This window comes from Notamacropus eugenii, chromosome 5 (assembly GCF_028372415.1).
Source record: "Notamacropus eugenii isolate mMacEug1 chromosome 5, mMacEug1.pri_v2, whole genome shotgun sequence".
NCBI classification, from domain to species: Eukaryota; Metazoa; Chordata; class Mammalia; order Diprotodontia; family Macropodidae; genus Notamacropus; species Notamacropus eugenii.
The window spans coordinates 196,731,465-196,752,863 of NC_092876.1; the positions used below are offsets into that span (position 1 = coordinate 196,731,465).

The following is a 21,399-nucleotide window of genomic DNA, read 5'->3' on the forward strand; positions in this document are numbered from 1 at the left end:
TTAGTCAGGTATCAATTCTTGACCAATTTATATTAGCCAGAGTAAATTTCACATGAGAGAACAAACAGGACATCAAATGACCACCATACCAAAAAACAATATATGGCAGACTAAAAAGTGTCAAATATTTAAGATCCTTTCAAGGGAAAATATTAAAGGGATTAGTGATAGAACATCCATATGCTTGAATTGGCCATCCCAAGAAGACTAGATTCAATATACTTTACTTTTATCAACGTGAAATGATAGTAGAAAAGTATAGTATTCTAAAATAATTTAATCAAAGCTATTTCTTAAGAGAAATTTCTCCTTCCAAGGTTATACTTACGCTATTAACTCACATTGTTAACTAAGCTATTAATTGATTCAGTTCCACCTGTAGATCATTTGAAATTGAAGAGGAAATATGTATTTAAGAAAAAGCACCTGAAAACAAATAAACAAAAACCTTTTCATCTTTAGTCCTGGAAATTCAGCCCTAGAATAATTTTTAAGTAGATATGGATTAATTGAATTTCAGACTAGCCTACAAAAAGGTAGTATCCCTCCTAAATACTGCCATTTGTATTAACTATATCTTGAAATTTTCAAAGGCTTTTAAAAATGCCCTTATGAGTCAGACACTTTGCACAGGATCTTTTTTCATTTAAGGATTTAGGGATATATGAGATAATTAGGTAGCTAAAGGATGGTACTGAAACAAAGTGATTTTCAGATTCAGTCAAGTTGTGTGACTTGATTAATGACTTAAAACTCAGATCAGGGCTGATGCAAACATTAAATACCCACATATTTTTCCTAATGTCTAATTACATTAAATTTCCCAATGAATAGTCTATTAAACTGTGGAAGTTTCCAAAGAATTACAAAGGACAAAAATCCTGATCCAGCATGAAACTTTAGTTGGGAAAGAAAGTTAACCACATTTCCCAAGTAGAAAACAATGAAATTCATCATGGATGAATTTGTTTGTAATACTCTCAAATATATCCCAACTGTACATGTACAGTTATAATTACTCTAATGTCAATTTAGAAAAAAAGAAGATAGCCACAAAATTAAGGAATATTAATATTTCCAATTCCAGATAATCTCTTTCATACCAATGATCCAGCTAACACTAAAACCAAGAAAATTCTACTTTCTAGATGTTTCCTAGAAACATATGCTGAAACTGCTTTACAGGTGGCATAATACGTATTTTCCATGAGTTCTAATAAATGTGACCATATTTTGTTCTTGAAAAGTACACCACTTTAAAATGGCAGAAAAAGCAGGTAGAAGTTAGGTGCCAACTTAGCCTTCTTGAAAGTTCATATGTAATAAAAGAAATTTTTGAAGTAAGACCAGACCCATGGGAAGACTGGTGCTTAGCAAAGATTTATTTCTGATGATGACAATGATGACAATGGCATCTGCTGTCATCAATCACAAAATGAAATGGAAACCTATTGCTATCTTATGCTGAAAAGTGACTTACTTTTTTTTCAATCTGGAAAACAGTAAAACTTCCACTCAGAATAAAAATTCCCATTTTGACTAAACAAGAATTCTTAACCTTTTTTTGTGTAATAAGTACCTTTAACAGTCAGGTGAAATGTATGGACCCCATCTCAGAACAATATTTTAAAATGTGTAAAATAAATAGGATTATAAGGAAAAGTAATTATATTCAAACACAGTTATCAATATATGTTTGTATAATATGCATACATGCATATATGAAGCACATATACATGTATACATACATAAACACACACATATGTATATACATGTCTCTGTATCTATATCAATCTAGTTATCTATCCCAACTTAATGGACTTCAGGTTAAGAATCGTTAGTGAAAAGCATACCATTGTTCCACCTTCCTTCCCTGCTTTTCTCCCCTTGTGCATTCCACTATCTCTTCCTCATTCAAGATTTCCTTGATACACATTTCCTCCCTTTCTCTTCCTTGGAGATGTATTTTAGTAGTCTGCTGATTCACACAGTTTCCACCTGCATTCAGGGTCAGAAAAGTCTCAAGATCCTCCTTCAGCTGCCCCAGCCCTTTGCCCCCATTAAGGAGCAGCTGCACAGAACTATGGATCCTTTGGGGCTCCTAAGATCTGAAAGCTCCTTAAAGGAGAGGAAACAGGATTCTGAAAAGGAACCTGGTGGAAGGAAGCATGAGTTATTTCAAAGCCCATATGGGTTGAATACTCTGTTTAGGAAAATTTTTGTCTCACATTGTCCTTCTCACCCTATTTAGGCAGCCTGAATTATTTCCAAGTCAAGTTATGTGAGAGATGGCCACAGGGCTACATAAATATTAAAAATGTAAATCTGAAAGGAACTTTCAAGATTATGTAGCCTAACACTATCATGTTTTAAAAATTATTACTATCTTTTGTTTTTGTCATCTACATTTCCCAATATATCCCTCTTACCTAATCCTTTCAGAGAGACCATCCCTATAACAAAATAAACCAAAAAATTCAAATAGATCTCTGATCCCTTCAATCCAGGAATTCCCTCCAATGATGCAGATTGCGACCTGTCCATGCCTGCCCCTCCTGTTCAAAGTCCTCCCTAAAGTTTTCTACAGAGTCTCCTTCATTATGCTGATGGCCTTCTCTGGACATCTTAAGGGTTCCAGTAGAACACTCTGGCTGTCCATTCCTCACTCTTCCTACATGAAAGTCTACCTTCTCTGTCTGTTGAATGATTCATTGATAATATCCATCATTCTTGCTCTTCAAAAATTTCTCTTTGGCTCTATGTTGCAGCCTGTTCACAACTACTGCATGCCTTCCTGTCACCCTCTGTGTTATGCTCATCTTGAGATCTTCAGAGGCAGTGCTGTTCCAGGTCTTGCTGACTCACAGCAAAAGTAGTAAAATGTTTGTATTGAAAAGATGAGCATTTGCTGTTACAGAAACCTTGGGATAAGTAAAAGTGCAATCCATAACGAAGAATAGAATCAGCTGAGTCTGACATTCTATGCAATGTTCCATACTCATATTTCTTCTCGGCAAAGGAGAAAAGGGAAGTGCATTCTCCTATTTCTCCACTGGGGTCAACCTTGGCCATTAAAATTTCAATGCATTTAGCGTTGATTGTTTTACATCTCTATAATTTTACAGATGAAGTTAAAGGTTTTGGTTTCGTAGTTGTTATTTATTTATTCATTTTGCTTTTAGCAAAGTCACCCATGGAGTAGGATGCAGAGCTAAAAGCTAGTGCACCTCTACTTTCTTTTATTTACCTACTCGTCTCTTCTTCCTTAGAAAAGCCATAGGGATATAGATCAGTTCATTCTTAATAAATTTCCAAAGAGAAGCTTTCAGATGAAAGACCCCATGGCACAAGCCTGGAGAAAGCACAGAGCTGGCCACCCTCTCAACTTTGGGTTCCTACTGTCAGCAGCGTGAAATAGGATTGTTTTATGATCTACCCTTGTCTTCTCAGCTGGCACAAGGTGCCTAAGGTTTTTGTATTGAGTTATTTTTCAGTCATGTCTGACTCTCTGTGACCTCATTTGGGGTTTTCTTAACAGTGGTTTGCCATTTCCTTCTCCAGATCATTTTACAGATGAGGAAACTGAGGCATACAGGGTTAATTGACTTGTCCAGGGACACACAGCTGGTAAGTTTCTGAGGGCAGATTTGAACTCAGGAAGATGAATCTTCCTGATTCCAGGCCCAGCATTCTATCCACTGCTCCATCTAGCTTGCTACATGACTAAGGCAGAGGTAACCTAATATTGAGATTATTATTTGCAAGAAATTTTCACTGTGCCTGTTATCTTACATATTATTATTATTACATGTTATCTTACATAATTTCTTATAGAAATGCTGGTTGTTATTTTCCTGAGTCAATTTCATTTGGGTAGCAAATATCTGATTGTATGCTGGAATCTGGAAGTTATTGATCTTTTTAAAAAGAAGTTATTAATAAGATATAGTTAACCAAGGGCTGTCATTCAAAGGCTCTTTCTTAACTGTGTCACCTTGATCAAATGACAGCCTCTCTGGGCATCAATTTGCAGCTATAAAATGAAACTTTTGGACATGTAAGGTTCTTTCCTTCCAGGTTGGAAGATTCTATGATTATGTTTTCTTTGCATGAGTGGTATTCTTTTAGGAAGATGACAACCTCTCTCTTAAACTGGTTGGTAAAAAAAAAATCCTTCATTGAAACTACCTGCTCTAAAGGTACTGAGAGAAATAAGGGCATTAAAAACTAATCTCAATTGAGGGCTCATCTTATTTTTGTCCCTTGGAAGCTAGGGACAGTAATTTCTTCTGTGATAATCATAGCATTATCTTATGACAATCAGAACTATTCAAAAGGACTATACTTTTGGAGTTGGAAGAGATCCCAAAGACCATCTAATTCAAACCTCTTCTGTCATCTCTCATTTTTCACATCAGGAAATTGAGGCACTGAGAGATTAAAATAGCAAATCTGGAATTTGAATCCAGGTCTCTTATCTCCAAATTCAATGTTCTTTCCACTATAAATGCCCTAAAAATGTTTATTCCCTGACTGTACTTTTCCATGTGTTAAGTAATTACCAGTTGGGAATTCTTAATACTTCATAAAGTCTTATTTTTCCCAGAAGAAAAATGCCCAGATGTATGAGGGAACTTTAGCATCCACTGTGGCAACAGAGGAGTTGGCTTTGTGAGAAGAAATGGCCTTTGGGTTTTCAGGTTTCCTAAGCCCAGTGGGAAAGCCCCAGGCAATCTTGCTGTATACCCTCTTCCTGCTCCCAGTTGTGATGCAGGAAATCTAACCCACTATCTCTAGCAGACTCAATGGAACCATTTCCTTAATGAAACCCCACTGCAGTCCCACAAGCTGAGCCAGAGCCCTTCCTTTCAAGTCCTTCCTCAATTACCCCTATCCCTCTTATTTCCTTTCACTCTCTCACCCTGGCATAAAAACCAGTAATTTAATCAGCAGAAGCTTTTAGTTTCCAAGCCACCCAAGAGTGTGAGGAGTGAACAATTGTTCTGGAAATGAGCAGGCATGATATGTTGTCCTTCCCATACAACTTTCCCTAAAAAGTAACTACTGAAAAGATTATTCTGTCCTTTGAAGCATCTAAATCATACTCAGAGTATCAAAAAAGAATATCCAATAGCCATGGATATTTTTTTCTAAATTGAAATATAAAATCTGATTGAATCTCAGTTGATCTTCCTCTAGTGAAAAATACATGGAAAAAAATCACAATTTTAAGTAGTATTCAAAGAACATGGGTATTATTCATTAATATTATTGCATTACATTTTGAATTGCCATGACTAATAGTCATTGTCTATCCACCTCTATCCTCACTCCATAGATGTCCAAAGCTACTGTAAAAAGAAAATAAGCACATTAATAGTAATAACTTACTTTGTCATATATCATATTAAACTTTAGGATTAAAATATTATATTTTCAAATATAAAATGCCCAAACCAAAGTAAACAGTAAAAATGGACAAAAACTTTGGTATTTAGGTTAACCGTAGTTTAGAATGCTTTTCCTTGATAGCATTGTTTTAGCCTTTTCCTAGTCCATTTAGAAAGCATTTTCCAACATATTTTCAACACTCATAATAGTGTCCCCAAAGTAAATGAAGTCATGTCTTGACAGTTTCCCTGCTACTCTAGGGAAGAACAAAGCACTCTCTTTTAAAAAATAAGATAAGCTATACAATGTAGGCTAAACTTGGCATTAGAGGCTCAGTCCCCCCTGCCCCACCCCAAAGAAACTCTGACTAGGAAGTTATTTTGAGATCAAATATGTGAACTTTTATGATATTCTACTCCCTCCTCCTCCCCAAAGTTGAAGTACATACAGATAGGGACAGAGATATAGACAGAGAGACAGAAAGAGAGAGTGAGCTTACACTTAAGAAAATGTCACTTTTTCATATACTAGAGGAGAAACTTGACAGCTACTATTTAATATTAGAATTTATAACTAAGTGTTTCAGTCACTTCTGCATGGTAGTTATTTGGATGCATCACAAAAGCGAAGCACAGGGTAAGATCTGCCCACATTCTATGTGGCAAGGCAGGATAAGCTTGACTTATAGATTAATGATATCATAGACATGTCTCTGAAATATAGGTCTCAAATGTGCAATTAATAATAAGAAGGCATTCCAATACATTTCCCAGGGCTTTCTTTTTGGAGGATGGATTAATGACACTGTAAAATGCATTAATTAAAGCACAAATCAACTTCTAGGAGAGAGATGTCTTGAAGAAACACCTGTAAAGAATGTAGGTTATAAGATACTGAACTACTGCAATCTGTTGTGTGCAGTTTTTGGAGTTCAATGCAAATTTTAAGAATCTCCTTTTTGCTGCCACTGGTATATGAAGGAGAGCAAAGGACAGTTAACATGCAAAACAGAGCAAAAATTACACCTACCTTAAAATTTAGTGAAGAAAAAATGACTCCAACCCTAAAATTTAGTTCTCTATCAATTTGGAAATAATGGTTCATTTTAATTTAGGATTTAAGTTACTTGAATGTTCATTATAGTTTCCCACATTGATTTCACCTAGTTCTCAAAGCTGCTATCTGACATTCAGTATCAACTAAATACATATAGCCTCAAATCTGTAAACATCTCAAGGACCTTTCTTCCTAAAAATGATAAAAGGTTAACTTTAAAGTAAAAATAAAATATTCCCATCTTTAATTTCCATGTGTAATACCCAAAAGGTTAAGAAATAAACCTTTAGCTAATAGAAAGAAAGATTTCCAATTTTTTTAAAGGAAAAAACCCACACCATTGAAAAAGATTTGTTTGTGTACAAGGTCATAATGTACTAGAATTTTAGGGGTTTTCTATTCTTTTGATTAGAGGTATTCTATTATTTTTTGTCGTTGTTTTCCAGAGTATTAGAAGAAGATAATGAGAAATCAAGGCTGATATTTAGACCATTACATGCAAAGCCAACTGGAGAAACTTTGGAGCATGCTGCACCAGGTATGATGATCAGAGGTTAGATGGCAAGTTTTAAAAAGAAATAACATAGTCGCTCACCATGACAACTTTTTGTTCCAAATTCTTCTCACTGAATATATTTTTAAAGACATGAAAAGGATGCAATATTTCTGGTCACCTAAAGTAAAACTAGTGAAATGTAAAAGGGGATGCTGCTTAATATCTACACATTATTAAGATCAGTTCCTTAGAAGTGATTTATTAATGAGTGCAAATAGAACTTGATGTTCATGTAACACAATTTTTGGGGAAAAAAATGTTACTAGGAGCAAAACACAGAATTTTCAATTTACCACAGTTATTTTGGAAATTACCCCAACCTTTATGGCACTCTTAGACCTTACAAACTATTCCTAGATCTCAGTAATAATTGGAATTATTACTAGTTACTCAGATCTGACAGTCTAATTGATCTTCCCACTGAGAATATTCAACTGTTACTACCTTCTTTCTGGGTCTAAGATCAATGAGCACTTTCCCCCTCTATACTGCTGTATTAACATCCCTCCCTATGAAATTTCATATTGATTTTTGCCATTTCTTCTTGCTGATCAAAGGAGTTTCTGAGAGGTGGGCCTCTTACCTTTCACCCAGAGAATCCTTTCACCCTTAAGATGTTTGAAAGGGAAAAGTAAAGCACAAATAACCCAAAACCTGTCTTAACTTTTCTTGAGAGCCTGGACCTTTTCATTCATTACATTAACTCTCCTTTACGTTCTTGACCCCCAAGTGGTCTGACTACCTGACTTCTTTAATTCCCCAGAAGTGCTGATTTTGGAGATGCATCTGATCTCAAAGATCAAAAACAGAACAAAACTTGTCCATCTAATTCCTAAGAAGGTATTTGTCCATTTACTGAATTCTATTCATTCCTTCCGCCACTTCTGCTTCTACTCCTCTTGCCTAAAAAGACACTATGGGAGATGACCCTGGGATTCTTGAAGGCTATGCCCGGCAGCATATAAGTGCTGGAGAAGATTGAGTATAGATGGGAACAGACTGTCTTCCGAGGACCAGCCTACTTAAGTTTGGAGAACGTCGTCATCAAGTAGCTTGGCTACCAAGTGATTTTATTTTTCCCTTTGGCCTTGGCAACTTATGAATACAGTTTACTAAAGTATTGCTGGGTTGCACTCTGCATTGCTATGTGGAGTAACCACACCAGTGAAACTGAGGATCTCTGAAATATTAAAGCAAGTATATGTTGCCCAGTTCAGTGAAAAATCTGAGTCCGGGGCTGTCATACTGAAGAGTAACCAAGTCTGCAAGGAATTGTTTGTTTCTGACTAGGATTAGAATTGAATCACTATCTTTAACAGTAGTTGAAAAGGAACTGGCCAGTCTACCTAAGTCAAGATAATGGGTTGAGGTCTCCAAGCGCTGGGGTCTGTCTCCAAAGACAAACTCCGCCGCTGTTCATTGATGACATGACTAACAGTTTCGGTAAAAGTTCCTGGTATCGGTCAGGCTCTGTTAACAAACAGACCTTTTGCCTTCTCTGACCCAATTCTAAGTCTGGGGTCTTGGGGAAGTTTGGATACTCTGGAAAAACATTTGAATCTCCTCCCGTAATACGAGTCTGGCAAAGTAAACGGGTTTAGTCACTGCCTTTCCTTCCCTGTGTCCCAGCTTCCAACCCAACCTAATTTAGCTCAGAGAGAATTTCTGGATTAGCTCGACTAAGTCCAGAGATAACCCATAACCCAGTACTATGTGCAGCCCCAAGCCTAAGCCCAGAGTGAGCTCGCTGTCCCTGGTTTGGACACCACGCCGCTGCGCTCCCCTTAGGGCTGAGAAAAGCCAGGTAGAGAACAGAGGGAGGCGGAGCAGGACTCTGGGTTTTGGAGTGTTGGGAGACCGGCCGCTGAGATTGGGTACTCAGCTCCTGAGATCTGGAAGTCCCCAGAGCCGACTACCCTTGATACATGACTTGCACCAACTCCCAGCTGGATACACAACTAGGAGCGAAGACCAAGGGGCAAGTTCAGTAGTTCTGAGACAGAGAAGGCGTCCCCAAGCGTCACTACCCAGTCTGTCTGCCTGCCTGCTCTCTTCTCGCTGCCTCTCAAACTTCCCCACCTGCCGCCCCAGTATGTCCCAGAAACATCACTTTCCGATCTTCTCTTGGAAGCGGGTTGGAACCCCATTACTCTTCCTCACTTCAGTTCATCTTACCCTGTTCTCCGTATACCCTCCCTTCTCCATCCTCCAGTCCCTCTGCCAGGACTGCCCCTGCACGCCAGACGGCGGCCGGCCGGGAACTCTTACCTGTGAGAAGCAGACAACCCAGTAGGACGGAGAGCGCAGCCCCGGTGACCACCCAGCTGAACATGGTAAGGGACGCGGCGAGGTGGGTAGATGTCTGTCCCTTCTTTTCCCAGAGGGGCCAATAAATAAAGCCGGATGGGGCGCCTTGCCCTCGGGCTCAACTCCGCCAGTGCCTTCGGTTCCTCGTCTTCAAAGTTTCTCTGTCGCGCTAGGCAGCGTGGCTGCTCGGGCCCAGGAAAGGCGTAACCATCCAATTCTTAATCCTCGAACCCGCGCCTGCCTCCAGTCGGCTGGTGAGTGCCCGAGGAACCCGCTGCGGCGTCTCCCGGACGCGTGCTGCTCTCCTCTGCCACTGCCGCCGCGGCAGCCTCTGCTGCTGTTGCTGCTGTTGCTGCTGCCTCCGCCGCCGCCAAGGAGGAAAAGAGGGAGTGTCCGCGGGGTGCGCTCCTTTTAGCCTCCTGCGGACATCAATTAGGAGCCGAGCAGCGGGCGGGGGCGATTTATAACCTTTCCCCTCTCCGATCTCCCTCCTCCCTTGGGCACCTCCTTCCCGTGACGTCAAGGGGTCCCCCACCCCCTTTTATCCGCCTCCAGGACACCCCCCACCCACCCCTTTCTTCCTCTTGGGACCTGCAGCGACGCACCCACTTCCCGGCCTTTCTGCTGTTCGCTGAGGTCCAGGAGAGGAAAGCAGACTGGAGGACAGGAGAAGAGGGGAGAGGGAGGAGGGTTGGGCAGTCGGTGGCTGCGCTCCCAACACTCATCCAGCCCAAGGAGCTAGCACACAGGTCTTTCCTTCCCCCGCCCTACATACCCATCTCATCCCGTCCGGTCCAGTTCGGTCACACCCCGAGCAGGAGATTTCATACAGCCTCCCTCTACTTCCAACTTACTATGACCTGACGAAAGCTGCAAAGAGGAGATGGCAAAGACGAAGCCAGATTCAAACTTGGTTTCTTCGGACCCCCTTCCATCATTCTTCTTTATCTCGCTCCTCCCCCCGCCTTTCTGTGTTCGGAAAATCCAAAGTGCCCTATTCCCAACCTTCAGCTTCCCAGCAGTGACCGCCAAGCTCCTTCCACCTTCCCTCTCAAATATACCCTCACAACGCTTGAGGATCCTTGGCACACTTTAATAGAAACAATTGGTCTTTTTCCCACTCTCACCCTCCACCCTACGCGTCCTCCCCTCCCCTCAATCTTTTCCACTCCAACCAAGTTAAGGTTATTCTGTCATCTACTATTGTACGGTGACGTGCTCCGTAGACTTGGAACCCGGAGCGAGAACTGGCTGCCAGCGCTTTGACTGGGATTGGACAACCGTTTAGTAAAAGACCAACATGCAGCGGTTTGGGGCACCTTCTATGTGAGTGGGCTCTGTCCAAGAAGACGGCAAAGCATCTGGCTCTCCTCCAGTCTACAAAGATGTTCTGAACCCAGTCACACTACTTTCAAAAAGCCAAAATACCATGATCTTTGTAATAAGTAAAGATCTGCCACAGACGCCTGTGAGAACTAAGTGGCTTGATCTTTATCAAATGCCTTGATTAAGGACAGATTCTCTTAGGTCCTTCCTTGCAAGATGAGTTCCTTTGTTATTCTTATAACTAAATTCTGTTGGAATTCATGGGTCAAATGGAGTTTACGATACCAGTCATTTACAATGACACCAGTTCCAAAATGCTTCCAAGTTATGCATCTGTGATCCCCAAAGCAGCAAACATTTTGAACACTTGTTTCTCCAAACCTTATGGAAATACTCTTCCGTTAAAAAGAAAAAAAGCCTCATTAGAGTTTGCTAGATAAGGAGGACTATGATAAATGGGAATATGATGGTTCTAATAAAGCAGCAAATCTCTGCCTCCTGAACGCAGCGGGATTGCCCCCAGAAGACTGGTACAAAGTCACTGAAACAAAGTCAATGGGAGTCACCGAGAAAGATGTCAGAGGAACAGGACTTAGAAATTACCACCACATGAAATCTAAATGTTTTGGAGAATACTTACCTACATAGGGCTCACCATTTTTTTTTCCTTTTTTTTCTTTTTTTTGGTGCGACAGAGAGAAAGGAGAGAAGTTAGGGACTGCCATCTGGCTGATTTTCTGCTTCTTTCCACTCTTAAGAATCTTCTCTTTTCTCCTTGCTCTTCTCCCTTCCTTCTACTTTTGTCTCCTCAAAATCTGTCTCCTGGACATTTCTCCTTACATGTATTTTGTATATATATGTGTGTATCTCACAACTCATCAATAATTTATTGCACATTTGTAATACCATTTTACTATTGAACCAAGGGAGAAAAAAATTCTCTAATCTGCTGCCAAAAATGAATCTTCTTTTAGGTTATTTGGAAAGCCAGCTCAAGTGTCTGCCAGTTGGATTAACTATCAGACTTGATAAATTGATCTAAGACATCAGTAAAAGTACTCCCTTTTGGAGTTTAAATGTACAAAGGTTTAATGTACAAAGGAACAGTTTCAAATTCTTGCTGAGATTCAGACATCCGTGAGCTCTGTTGCAGTATATATCTATAAAAATTTCACAATTGTGTAAACATTTGAAAAGGTGATAGGTTTAGAACTTGAAGAGGCCTCGGAGATGACCTACTCCAATTTTTGTATTGTTAACAGATGAAGAAACTGTTACGCAGAGAAATTAAATGATGTAGCCAAGATAACCCAGGAATTAAACAACAGAGTTAGAATTAGAACCCAAATCCTTTGATTCCACATCCATTTCCCCCCACTACACCAAAGGCACATTTTTAATCATGAACAGTACAATTTTTCTATATCAAGGCACTTGGATAAGTGGCAATATTCTCACATGATTTTAAATGGTAATAGTTACTATAAAATTTGATTAGTGATTTCATTGCAATTTAGATATAAGGTATCAAAGTATTGCTAGGACCTCTCTCATATATGCATGACTATGGGCTAAGATCTGAGATATATCTTAACAGTCATGTAGTTTAACTCCCTCTTTTTACAAATAAGGAAAGTGAAACACAGAGAGAACAGTTAATTGACCCAAAGGTATGGGGCTGGGGGAGAAAAAGAAGAGGGAAATTGTTAGTGAAGTGGATGTGTATGTTCATCCTTTGTTGCCAAAGAAGGCCATCCCATCAGAGAAATAATGACATGGCTTGCACTTGACTTTGTTTTGAGTGAGGGAGGGCTATGCAGGTCACCAGCCTCACTTCTCCTCCAGGGCCATCTGAACCCAGTGACCAGATATTCATCAGGATGACTGAAGATGACCCAGGATGAGGTAACTGGGGTTATGTGACTTGCCCAAGGTCACACAGCTAGTGAGTGTCAAGCATCTAAGGTGAGATTTGAACTCAGGTCCTCCTGACTCCTGCACTGGTGCTCTATCCACTGCACCTCCTAGCTGCCCCTAGGCAAAGAGTCAGAAGGACCTGAAGTCAAATCCAGCCTCAGATGCTTACTAGCTGTATGACAACGGGCAAGTTATATTGTTCACCTCAGTTTCCTCATGTGTAAATAAGCTGGAGAAGGAAATGGGAAAGCACTCCAGTATCTTTGCCAAGAAAACTGCTAGATGGGGTCATGAAGAATCACAGAGATAGCTAGTGACAAAGCTGAGATTGGATCTCAGGTCCTCTGTTACCAAATCAGTAAGTTTTCACTTGTTTATGCTGTCTTCATGATAGATTTGACTGAGAAAAAGTTATAATACTTACTAATCATCTAAACCAGATGAGATAGGTATCTCATATAAAGTATCAATGGGAAAAATAAAATTCAACATTTTTGATGTATGTAAAAATACTAATGAAATCCACTTACTTCCTCCCAACACATAACTGAATAGCTTCTTTTCTGTTTGTAGTTAGCAAACCCAAATGTATTTTTCCTGTAAACCATAAAAAATTCTCTTTTGAGGATTGCTTCTAGCTTCCATTTGGAAAATCATGATTGTTAACACTAATAGCATAAATACCCAGTCTTGGTTTAGTGACAAGGTTTCCAGATTAGATTAAGGAGCTGAAATAAATTCACAGTCAAATATTGTTATTATCGAATCATTCAATTTGATATTCACTAAGCACCTGCTGTATGCAAGGAATTGTGCTCCCAAAACTAACCATTTGTTAAACTAAAGGGGAGTCAATAAAACCAGTAAGGGTGAAGGGGCTGAAAATTAGAAAAAAAGAATATTATTTTTTTTTAATGTCCCACAGGACACAGGAGAGAATGAAACCTTGAGCAAATGAAGAGGTTATCCTTGGCAATGTGGAGGGCCAAACCATTCTCTGAGATGGGAAGAAGGAGGAAAGGATGGGAGAAAACAATTGTTTTTAGATGACAAGAGAGATGAGGGAGCCTCATGTACAGAGATGTCAATCTCACATAATCTGGGAGGTCATCTGCTGATACAGAAGGCCTTGGGGATAGAGTTTGAGGGCCCAAAGAAAGAAGAACAGCTCTGAGTGACTTTGGAACAGTCACTGGGGGAGGAAATGAGTGATAGGTGGTCAACAAGAGATGAATAAAAGAATTTCCCTAAGTGCCCAATTGAGGTTAGATGATGTAAATATGCACTAATTAGGTCAAGATTCTTGCCTTAGCCCTTATTTATACTTAGCCTAGTAAACAAGAGCTGGCTGTAGCAACAAATATTTTAGGTAATTTTCCCCTCAAACGAATCCAACCCACTATAAGAGAATTTAATTCAGAAGTAATTAACAGTACTAGCAAATATTTTGCCTAGCCTTTTAAGAGTTCAGATTGTTTCGGAAAAAAATAGTACAAAATTTCAGTCTGAATAAAACATGGGTTATTGTGTGAAAGTCATTAAATAAATACCAACCAACAACTGTTTTCCAAGTGTTTTTAATCCTTTTTTGTGTCATTGACCCCTTTGACAGTCTGAAGAAACATATAGATCTTTTTGCAGAATAATACTTTGAATACACAAAATAAAATACATGAGCTTATAAAGGAACCCAAATACACTGAAATTCAGATATCAAAGTTTAAAAAATATTTTGTAGATCCTAGGTTAAAGATACCTGTGACTAGACTTTCTCTCGTGAAATAGTAGGAAGAGATTAGCTTGAGTTATAGCTGGAAAGTCATTCAGTGTTTCCAACAACTCTAAACTACTTATTTATTTAAAAAAAAAAACACTTTTCTCTTTAACCATGGTATTCTCCCAGCATTGTTATGAATTGTGTTATATAATTTAGAAAGAATCTAACTTACAAATAAACTCAAAGGAAGAGCAATGAAAAGACATGTGATGGACACAAGCATACCAAAGACTGGAAAAGATAAAAAAAACATTTCCATTCTTTAAGAAAGAGATGAATGGGAAAGTCATGAAATAGCTGCCAATATTCTAAAGTATAACAATTTGCATCATTGAATATCTCCAAAATATAAGGAATAATGATGATTGTAAGATTTTTAGTCAGAAGAGATCCTTAAGATTATTGAGTCATAGAATTATAGTATCATATGATTTTAGCTGTGGAAGAAATCTTCTAGATAATTTAGTCATAACATCATGGAATTGTAAAGGGACTTCAGGGATTATCCAATCTGGATTCTTGATTTTACAGATGAAGAAACTGAGGGCTAGAAAAGCAAATTGAATTTTCCACAGCTAGTGACAGAGCCAGAATGATAACTTAGATTTTCTTCCATGATGAGGACAGAGAGTGACTGGCACATAGTGAATGCTTTAATACATGTTTATTGACTGACTTTATATATAATCCAGCTGGATTTCAGCGATTTATTTAATTTTATTCCATGTAATATTCTTATCAAACCGGAGAAAATTACCTGGCATTTAAAGCCCTTTATAATTTGGCACAATCTACCTTTATTAACCTTGTCTCTCATCACTCACTATCACAAACTATACTCCAGCCAGTCTGGTCTGCTTATCAATCCCGAAATGTGTAAAGTTCATTCCTACCTTCACACAAACCTTTTCTCATATAATATTCCTCCCCACCCTCACCTGGACTGCCTTCCCCATTTAGAATCACAGAGCTAGGATGGATTTAAGGGACCTTGGGATGCTGTCCTTTCCCTTCATTTTTACAAAGGAAGAAGAGAGGTGAGTTAACTTGCCCAAGGTCATACAGCTTGGTAATGAACCTTAACTGGAACATGGTTCCCTGACTCCCAGCACCGGGACTCCTTCCACTGCCCCATTCTGCTGCTCATGATTGATGAGTTTCACTAGCCTTGACATTTGAAAGCCTCATCAGTGACAGTCTGAGTGTTGTGGCCAGCTTTGTTCTCCACACTTTAAAGAGATATGGAATAATTGGAAAGAGTCCAGAGAAGAAGGACTAAAATGATTAAAGAGGTGAAAAATGGATTCTATGGAGGGAAAAAAAACAGTTGAGATAATTAGCTTAAAGAAAACAAGCTGGACTCTGTCAGGAAAGATATTGCATAGGAAACAGAAAACACATATAGTCTTATGCTTGTATAAAAGCATAAGGTATTCATATCTAGGAAAGTTTTTCTGGTCAACGATCTTAACAAAGACCTAAGAATGTAGGAAAGATCCAGTGAAGATAAAAAAAATAAGCAAGGTTTTAAAGCAACTTCCAAATAATGGAGGACAATCAAAAGATAGGTACTGTAGTCTAGATCAAAAGAAAGTACTCTTGTCTAATAAATAAAAAACCAAACCCAAAACCAGTCCCAAAGGGTGTGGATTTCTTGAACAGGATCTCTCTCTGTGTTTCTCTCTGTCTGTTTCTGTCTCTCTGTCTGTCTCTGTCTCTGTCTCTGTCTGTGTCTGTTTCTGTCTCTCTGTTTCTGTCTGTCTCTATCTCTCTCTGTCTCTGTCTTTCCCTCTCTCCTTTGAATTAAGACTTTAGTACATGAAAGTTAAAAGGCAGCAGTTGTAATAGGTAGTTTTTTTTTAAATCACCAGAACTTAGGGCTACTCCTGGGGGTTGTGGGGCCTCTGTTGGTTCATCCAATGTTTCTTTCCCTTTTATACAGGGTGAAATTATGTTAGAATGAACATCAAAAGTAAACTTGAAGGAAAGGTACTCCTAAATGGCAGTCTGAGGGGTTTATGTGGGGAAATCTATTACAAACCTGTGAGAAAAACAAGCCTTGATATTACTGTAATCTGTCACAATACTACTACAGCAATGGGATGCTGTAGTAGACTTTGCTTACAATATCACTTATTTTTAATTCTATTTTATTTTACATTTATTTTATTCTATTCTGGACCTAATTCTGACCACCAAGAAGTCATTGCTTACTGAAGTAGATACGGTTAGAGCTTTGGGAAAATGATCACTCCACCTTAGAATCTGTGATAGAGGAGAAAAAAACCTGGGCAGAGCTTGCCATATAGTCTAGATGTGGGGAGAGCATATTCTTAAAGGGTTCAGGGATTAAAATTGTAAAAGAAAAAAAATCAGTCTAGGAGGGATCTGAATAATGGATTCTGATCACACAAAGTATTACAGCAAAGAATGCACAGACCTAATTCTGTGTTGTCGTGGTTGTGGTTGTGGTTGCTCAGTTGTTTTTCATTTGTTTCTGACTCTTCATGACCCCATCTGGGGTTTTCTTGGCAGAAATACTAGAATGATTTCTTTCTCCAGCTCACTTTACAGATGAAGAAACTGAGGCCAAAGGGTTAAGTGAGTTGCCCGAGTCACACAGCTAGGAAGTGTTGGAGGTTGAATTTAAATTCCGATCTTCCTGATTCTACATCCAGTGCCCTGTACTGTGTGTCCTGACCTCTGGGGAACTGGCAGTCTCACCATTTATCTTGATGTTTATGAGCTGACTAGATACAGACCCATATAAATACATATACAGAGAACCTCACATCTTCTTTAACTGCCTTCTCCTTCTACCCTTCCTTCCTACCATCTCCTGGTAACACTATCCATTGCCCTAAAGCAACAGGAGTATGCATGTGTATGCATGTGTGTGTGTGTGTGTGTGTGTGTGTGTGTGTGTGGTGTGCTTCCTCAGAAGCTAACAATTCCAACAGTTCTTAAATAGCTGGAGGAGGGGGAAGTCATCCAAATTACTTATATTCTAAGGACATTGCCTGTGACAAAAAAGTAGTTATGTTTATTTATGTTCTATATAACATTTCCTAAGCTTATACTGTTAATTCCCACTATAAGAGTTGACAAGTTCAGCATGTACACATACACACATACACATACATCATACATTCATCCATAGATATGAATGCACACATATGCATAATGACATTGCCTGGCACATAATAGGTTCTTCATAAATAATTGTTGGTTGCTTGATAAATAAGTTCAAAAAGAATTTAAATAAATCTGTGGATGATCAATCCATAACAGAGCAGTAAAAGAAATTAAGAATATTCTTTTGAGTTCAACATCATAGAACACATATCTGTAGATATATATCAATTCCTCTAATAGTTTATTCCTGAAGGGGACCCCTTTAGCATAATTCCAAATATTTCCTTCGCTGTTATTGTTATTGTCAGGTCTAACTCTTCATACTCCCATTTGGAGTTTTCTCAGCAAGTAGTTTGCCATTTCTTTTTCTAGCTCATTTTACAGATGAGGAAATGGAGGCAAACAGGGTTAAGTGACTTGCCAACAGTCACATAGCTAGTAAGTTCCTGAGGCCATATTTGAACTCAGGATTGAACTCTTCCTATCTTCTGGTCCAGCACTCTATCCACAGCACCACTTAGCTGCTCTAAATACTTATCACTCTTGGAGTCTTGTCAACCAGTTATGAACCCACTAAGACACAGAAAGCAATAATATTTTTGGAAAGAGAATAATAGTAGAGATACCTAGACATTCACAGAAGTTCAAATCCAAGAAAGAAGGTGGTAGATCACTCCACACAAATGCACAAGTTTTGGTTAACATGCAAAGTAACAAGACATCCTAGAATAAGAATTGAGGTTTAGTAGTGGGATGGGACCTGGCTCTGAAAGAACATATTTTAAAGGGAATAGGATAAGTAAAAGGTCATGATAAGTCAGAGTGGAAAAGTGAAGGGGGACAGTATTATACTTTAAGAAGATATATTTATGCTTAGAAATCCAAGAACGAAAGGGGGAAAGTGTGGTAGAAAGCATTCATGTAAACATCAGTTGGGGGATAAAAATAAGTGATACTGAAAGCAAAGTCTACTACAGAACACCAAAATAAGAGAAAATTGATGAAGAAGAAATGGATCACAAGCCTGAAACAGAAGTATGATGGGAAACTTCAATTATGTAGACATCTGCTGCAGCTGTCATTCTGCCAAAAGCAGAGCAGGTAATATAACCTTGGCTGGGCTTCAAGAGGTGGGGGAAATGACAAGGGGAAATTCTATTCTGGACCTAATTCTGACCACCAAGAAGTCATTGGTTACTGAAGTACATACAATTAGAGCTTTGGGAAAGTGATCACTCCACCTAAGAATCTGTGATAGAGGAGAAAAAAAAATCTGGGCAGAGCTTGTTATATAGTCTAGATGTGGGGAGAGCATATTCTTAAAGGGTTCAGGGAAAGGTTAGAATAGGATCCCATGGATTAAAATTGTAAAAGAAAAAAAGTCAGTCTAGGAGGAATTTGAATAATGGATTCTGATCACATAAAGTATTCTTATGTGGAGGAAAAGATGAAGGTTCCAGTGTGGCTGCACAAGGAACTAACTCATTAACCAGCTTAGATTTTTTTTGAAAGACAAGGTGGCACAGTGGATGGATTACTGGCCTTGAAATCAGGAAGACTTATCCTCATGAGTTCTGATCCAACCTCAGATATAACTAGCTGTGTGCCCTTGGGCAAGACACTTCACCTCATCTGTAAAATGAACTGGAAAAGGAAATGACAGACCACTTCATCATCTTTACCAAGAAAACCCCAAATTGGCTCATGAAGACTAGAACACAACAGCTAATGGTGGAATGATATCACTTAATGGAAGATGAACACAAAATCCTGCCACAGTGTTGTAATAATAGTGCCAAAGAGTGCAAATTCTCAGAATGATCCTTGGGTAGCAAATAATGCTGAGGACAAGAAAAATGATTTTAAAAGCTATGTGGCAAAAGGAGGAGGCTTTAAGAAGGATCATTGCCCAATAGAGATGGAATGTTGACAGCTGAGAGAGGGGAGAACTACTCAATTCATATTTCGCTCTTCTATTTATCAGAATTTAAGAGGTCAGAGAACAAAAATGGTTATTAGGGAGCTAACAACTCCAAACACCAAAATAAACTCTGAGAGTGCTTGATGAATTCAAGTCACCAAGCCCAAATCTCAGGAATGGTTTTTAATTTTTTAACCCCCATGCCAACATAGTACCTGACACATAATTGTTGTTCAATCTTGTCTGGCTCTTCATGACCCCATTTGGCATTTTCTTGGCAAGGGTACTGGAGTAGTCTGCCATTTCCTTCTCCAGCTCATTTTTTTTTACAGATGAGGAAACTGAGGCAAGCAGGATTAGGTGACTTGTCCAGGTTCACACAGCTAGTAAGTGTCTGAGATCAGATTTGAACTCAGTCTTCCTGACTCCAGGCCCAGGGCTCTATCCACTATGCCACCTAGCTGCCCTTCGCACATAATAGGTACTAAATAATCACTTGCTGAATTGAATTCAATGGAAAGAGTTGGCAGATGTGATTGTTAAGCAGCTCTGGTCACTGTACGTTTGTATCTCCAGGTCTAGCTACTCCAATGTATTTTCAAGGGATGCTCCTTCTCCTCCTCCAAAGAATGTCTAAGGTGAAGTTTTTGTTTTTTTTTATTAAAGTCCCCTCGGGCCTAAATTGATAGAGGGCTCTGCTTATTCTATCCTGTTCCATTTGTGTTCTGTTCAGCTTTCTTTATCGATGACTTGAGTGGTGCACATCACATTTTCACATGATTGAGACTGACAGACATAGCTAAAAGGTGGAAGGATACAATCAGGATTCAAAAAGATTTCAAGAAACAAGAATAAAACTCCAAAACCAATGAGCTTCAGTTTAATAGAGAGCACCATGAAATCTTGCACTTGGGGCTGAAAAAAGACACAGTGTGAGAAACATGGACAGGTGATGGAGTGAAAGAGAATTAGAAATTTTGGTAGACTAAAAAACTTGAAATGAATCTACAGTATTCAGAGGCAGCAAAAAACCCCACAACAACCCACAAGAAACAAACAAAAAACCCAAATGACATTGGTTTGGGCAACATTTTGATAAATGCAGAATGCCTAACCTCAAATACTTCCTAGCTATGTGACTCTGGGCAAGTCACTTAGCTCTGTTTGCCTCAGTTTCCTCATGTGTAAAATGAGTTGGAGAAGGAAATGGCAAACCACTCCAGCATCTTTGCCAAGGAAACTCAAAGGTCATGAAGAGTTGGACACAACTGAAATGACCGAATAACAACAAAGAATATCTGGCAGGAAGGCAGTGATTGTGCCACTGTTCTCTCTTTTACTGTGATTCCTTCTATACTATCATGTTCAATTCAATTCAGTTCAACAAACCTTTATTAAGCTCTTACTGTGTCCCAGAATTGTTCTAGCCACTGGGGATATAAAGTGGAAAATGGTCCTTGCTGTAAGTAGCTTACATTCTACTGTAGTAAACAAGTAGAGATTTGTGAATTCGAGATAATTTGAGGTGAGATCTGCTCAGCTTTGCAGTTCTGCAGAGAGAAGAGGGCAACCTCTAGTTAATGCCCTTGTGGACCACTTTGAATTTCTGAGGCCAAGTTCTAAAAAAATTTAAAGAGGCTTCCTTTGCGTACAAGTAGCAACAAAGATTTATTTTCTTTTCCAACAACATAGATCCATAGATTATGGGTGAAGGCAGGAATGTATTGGGTTTGCAATATTCCTATGAATTTTGCATAATTTAATGATTATAAAAAGTACCATTTTAGTGCTCTTGGGACTCTGGAGAATAACACAAATGTAGTAAAATGGGGAAGGTGCATGCATAAATCATAAATTATTAGTAATAACCCAGATTAAAAACAAATAGTAAGTGGTTATAGCAATAGACTGTAGCAATAGAAATGAACTCAAAAAAGATTTCCTTGCTGATCTAAAAATTCAACTTGTAGTTTTTCCATTTTATTCATTTGAGGGTTTGTATATCACCTTTGT

At 38.8% G+C, this 21,399-nt stretch overlaps 1 protein-coding gene across 3 annotated transcripts in view; it reads right to left on the minus strand.

Moving 5' to 3' along the window:
* FLT1 (fms related receptor tyrosine kinase 1) overlaps positions 1-9,751 on the minus strand; it is a 184,409-nt gene extending 174,658 nt beyond the window's left edge. For all 3 annotated transcript variants that reach the window (XM_072611809.1, XM_072611810.1, XM_072611811.1), the window contains exon 1: positions 9,272-9,751. In XM_072611809.1, the coding sequence (XP_072467910.1) occupies positions 9,272-9,335 (64 nt within the window). In that variant the 5' untranslated portion in view covers positions 9,336-9,751. The remainder of the gene's footprint in view (positions 1-9,271) is intronic.
* Positions 9,752-21,399: the final 11,648 nt, after the last annotated feature.